Raw genomic sequence first — 5,007 nt, forward strand, 5'->3', positions numbered from 1 at the left:
TATATATATATATAGATTAACTAAATTGACAATAATTTTGAGAATTAACCTTTTTTAGCCTATAAAATAAATTTAAATCTTGCAAATTCAATTAAGAAAAAAAAAGAGAGGGAAAAGTAAGTAAATAAAAGAGGGTCATTTGAGACAAAGTGGTCGACCATTACGGGTGTTGTCAAGTTTGTGCCTTTTGATGTCGAATCCCATGACGTTTGAGGTTAACCCCCCAAGAGTCCACATCATTAATCCTTGAGGCTAAACACTACAAGAGTCGATCAAGAGTAGAACGGTCGAAGGTTAGATGATAGTTGAGAAGGCTAAGGCCTAAGTCTTGACTATGGTTAGTCAAGATGTAATTAAGAAATTATCTTACTAAATGACCGTCCAACCTTTGCTTGTGTAATGATAATTACAATTAAGTTATAGCACTCCGAGAACATTTTATAAACTACCATATAACTATGATAAGTTACGATAAATTTGATCATGATAACTACGTTAAACGTGTCGAATATCGAGAATGTGGTGATCAATTCTTTAATAGAGTTAGATCATTTCATTGCCAAGAAGACAAAGATTGTAAATAAGAGTTTGACTAAAATGTGTCTCTGTTATTTACATTTGAAGGCATCAAAATAGAGAAAGAAGTAAAGCAAAATAAGAGTCAGTAGTGGCAGTAGAGGATCGTCACAGAGAAAGAAGTAAAGCAAAATAAGAGTCAGTCGTGGCAGCAGAGGATCATGACGATGCAGCTACGAATAATATAAAGTCTTCCCTTTTGTTGTGTAATATAAGCTTGAAAGGATGATTTTGATATCTTCTTGCTCCTCTCTTCTCCGATGGTAGCATCTGCAAGTCTAGTGCTTCTACTCATCTTCTTCTTATACCCTTTTGATTAGCAAGCTTAAGGCTTCTGTGAAGTGAGGCAACAGGGGGGGGGTCTCAATTTATAGAGAGAAAGGGAAAGCAAAGCCTGTGTTCTTCTCTCTCTCTTGGGGTTATGAAACAGCATTTATTTGGGAATTCAACTACCAACAAATTTTGTCGCCCATTCATTATTAAATTCTGGAGTGGAAAAAGAAGAAGACCAACAACAAGAATGATTTTTTTTTTTACACGTTCACTAATTTAGTAGAAGATCATGCATTTACAAGTGTTTATACGTTCACTAATTTAGTTGAAGATCATGCATTTACAAGTGAGGAATATTATCTCCGAGACCTTTTGAGTAAGCCCAAAATAAAGTCATGAGAACTTACGACAATATTATATCATTATAGAGATCATTGATTTCTTACCGATTCAGACATTATTAGGAATATATATATATAAATTGAGTTTTTATTCTACGCTATTTTACACATTTTTATTATATGAAAATTCTAGAATTTGAGTTTGAGTTTAATTTGTATAAAAGAAACAAAATTATTTATTACATGGAAAAAAAAAAGTATACAAATTGAGTTTGTATTCTTCCATTTTGTCCCATCCCATCCTATTTTACAAAATTTCTTATTATATTTATATACTAAGTTTAATTTGGATTATATTTAAAATATAATGTAAGAAAACAAAGCTTATACACAAAACCCAAAAGAAAAAAAAAATGTGCAATAAATTAATATGGTGTGAAGCTTAATCCACGACATAATCCCACGTATAATGTATCGTGTTCCTCCCATTTTTTTTGTCTAGGTTGATTTAATTTTTTTTCTCGAAACTATAACTAATTCTTTAAATATGTAATGACCAATGTTTAGGATTCGAAATCCATATTGTACTAACAGTTTCGTGCGACATAGTCATGTTACTTACTATTTATTTTTTAAGAGTGAAAAGGCTATCCCACAAATTAACACGCACTCTTTGAACATGTTTTGTTCTCACTCACATGTATCTCGAGAAAATTCCTAGGAAATTACTCAATATGGAATGGTTCTAACTAAAACATGTTTAACCATGATATTCCTATGAATGAGCCGTCACAGAGAAATATGCACTATGGACTCTACCTCATTAAACCTAAATATAATATCGAACTTTGACCTGTATAACAATGAAGAATCTTTCATAAGGAGGACATCGTATCGAATTACGAACATTTATTTAATTAATTTGATTTGATGATAATATAATATTGTATTGTCCATGCATCCAATAATTTAATCATAAAGCCATAAGACAACAATTGATGCTCAAAGTCGAAGTCAAATAAGGGACTCTCATGCACGTGACAGCCACGTGAAGGCCAAGGCAGTGCCCTTAATATGCTAGACAACCTTGGTTTTGGGTTCGACATGTCGTCTATATGTTCCCTAAATTCTTCCGATCATTTTTTTTTAAAGAGAATTAAATAAACTAAGAATATTTAAATCTCTAAATCATTTAGGATAATTACCATATCTTTGTCTTGGATTAACCAAAGATTTTTCTCGTATTAAATAAAAATGATAATTAGCAAGTTCAATGAATTGGGTTTCTTAACATTTGGTCGAAAGATATATCAAATCTCTTAATAATAATTTCGAAGCATAATTAAAAGTTTTATAACTTGTGAAATTTAAAGTCAACATGCTGGCTATGGGGTTCGAACCCATGCGCACTTATGTGCAGAAGATCTTAAGTCTTCCCCCTTAACCTCTCGGGCAAACCAGCTAGTTTATATAAAGAAAATTAGAATACAAAGTACCCATATTGTACATACCATTTTCAAATGTCCTGTGGTCTAAGATTTTAGTTTAATATTGTGGTTTTGCTTCAAGTGTGGATTGAGTTAAATATAAGAAGTCAAGGATAAGAAACTCGTAATTTAGAATCAATTGAGATTAGATGATTAGTTGTTACATGTTAGCAATGTATTTTTTCTAAAATAGTAAGTCATGGTCGTGTATGGTTGACGCTACGTGTACTAGCCTTGTGTTTTATTGGATGATGGAAGTCCCACATCTGCTAATTTAGGGAACGATCATGGGTTAATAGAGTGAGGAATACTAACTCCATTGGGATGAGGTTTTTTGGGGAAGTCCAAAGCAAAGCCATGAGAGTAGAGTCGTGTTCGTCTAACATGTTTGACGAGAATGTTTTGTGCCAGGATCATTATAGTCGTGAAATATTTGTACGTTTTTTCTTCTTCATCACTATACTTTTTAAAGTGATGCATAGTGGAGCCTATAGTATGAAAGTGGTGAACATGCTCGTGACACATATGTATGAAATTGATACATATTTCGGGTTTAAAGGTAGTCATCAAACCCAACGGATTTCTTTTATTTTTGTACATGATATCCTCTCATGTATGGGCCTTAAGCCCAACTTCAAAAGTGTAATAAAAGCTCTTAATCATTTTTTGTGAAACCATATTACATTTTATTTTGTTCATATTACATTTTAATTTTATTTTGTTCATGTGTCTAAATTCATGTATGTATTTCTCTTTTACTCGGGTAAACAATTTAATTCCGTTTAATAATTTACCAAAACTCATTTGACCTACCATATCTAATTTTATAGGTTTATAGAAATAAATTAGAACATAACTCAAGTTGTCCAAAAAGTTGAACTAGGCTTTAATAATTTACCTCTAACCTACTATATCGAGCTTTGTAGGCCTAGATCAAAGGTTAAAGGTTAACTTTCGCTCTAATAATTTACTAAGACTCATAAACTCGCTCAAATTGAAGCCATTACCCCGAGTAGAGGTCAAAAGTCAAGTTGATCTCCCGACCAGAGGTTAGAAGTTCAATTCTGCTCATAGTGTCAAGTCAAGTCATTACCGAAAAGGTTAGAGGTTCAATTCGGCTCGAACCAGGTGGAAAACCTTCAAATGGTATGAAGGAAACAAAAATGAAGAGCTAGAATGGTTTTCTTGTTCTTCATCCAAAGTTTGGAGGCTACGGAAAACCTTATTTTATATTACCCCACCAAATAACGAATATCACACAGAATTCTTCTAAATTTTATTTTGATCAGTTAATAATTAACAGAACATTAACCAAAAAGAAAGAAACAGAAACATATATTTGGTTGAATAAATAAAAGCAAATTCAGAACAGTTTGTAGGGAGGTACCCTTTGGAACAGAGAGATGAGTTTTCATCTTTTATTGCTTTTTTTTTATCTTCCTCTGCTTGTAATTGTTCCCAACATAAACCAGTCTGTGTTAATAATCAGTACAGAGAGAAGAAACCAACCTGCATTTAACTCCACCGCCATTGACGGCCATTGAAGCGCGGCTCCATCCTCCACCGGTTTCAATGGATCATATCCTTCGAATTCCCTGCAGCTACAACAACCAACCCTTGCCCCTGATTTCCAATTTGCTCCACAAGCTTCGTTAATTTCGTATGCTTGCTGCACCAGGCTTCCAGCAGCTTGGCCTCTTTGTTCTCTGCGTCTCTTCGCATAGCACTTACTTGCTCTCTGTAATCGCTTTCGATTCTTCCCAAATACGCCATTTCTTCCTCCCTCAACCTACGTATCTTCGCTTCCATCTCCTCCATTTTCTCTCGCTTCTTTCTCGCTTTCTCCGATTCCAGCTGTTGCTCTAATCGATTCAGTCGCCATGTCGCCTCCTTCTTGTGTTGAAGCCAACTCTGGCGCCCTTCTTCCAACTCCTTGCAGTATAGGACTAAGGCTCCCATCTGCTGAACCGGTAACAATCGGTTCATTTCCGAGTCGAGAACGACCGGTTCGGAGGGAGATAGCGTGAGACTCACCGATGGCGACGGCGTGGTCGACGAGGTGGAAGACGAAGCGGTGCTGGTGGAGTTGACGTTCATCCACAGAGGAAGGACGGTGGAAGACGACGTCGTAGAGTTAACGGATCCGAGCGAGAGGACCGGATCAGCGTCGGGGACGGGAAGACGAGGCATCACGTTGGCCAACGGCGGGGGAGGAGGAGGAGGAGATTGAAACGCGGCGGAGTAAAGCTTCGGCTGGACGTACTTCTCAGCGAAGGTTTCCAAAATATGATCGTACGGACCTTGTAGCGCCTTCTCCGGCGAGGAAACAC

General features: G+C 35.8%; 1 protein-coding gene and 1 non-coding gene across 2 annotated transcripts; both read right to left on the reverse strand.

Moving 5' to 3' along the window:
• Window positions 1-2,569: 2,569 nt before the first annotated feature.
• TRNAL-UAA lies at window positions 2,570-2,652 on the reverse strand. Its single transcript has one exon. It is a non-coding gene; the product is annotated as a tRNA-Leu (tRNA).
• A 1,343-nt stretch (window positions 2,653-3,995) lies between these two features.
• LOC111785373 (transcription factor AS1-like) lies at window positions 3,996-5,002 on the reverse strand (the record flags this gene model as incomplete). Its single annotated transcript, XM_023665785.1, has 1 exon — window positions 3,996-5,002. A coding segment is annotated over one exon (756 nt), but the record flags the coding sequence as incomplete, so codon positions are not given.
• Between the last annotated feature and the right edge of the window lie 5 nt (window positions 5,003-5,007).

The sequence above is a fragment of the Cucurbita pepo genome, unplaced genomic scaffold (genome assembly GCF_002806865.2).
Source record: "Cucurbita pepo subsp. pepo cultivar mu-cu-16 unplaced genomic scaffold, ASM280686v2 Cp4.1_scaffold000467, whole genome shotgun sequence".
Lineage (NCBI taxonomy): Eukaryota > Viridiplantae > Streptophyta > Magnoliopsida > Cucurbitales > Cucurbitaceae > Cucurbita > Cucurbita pepo.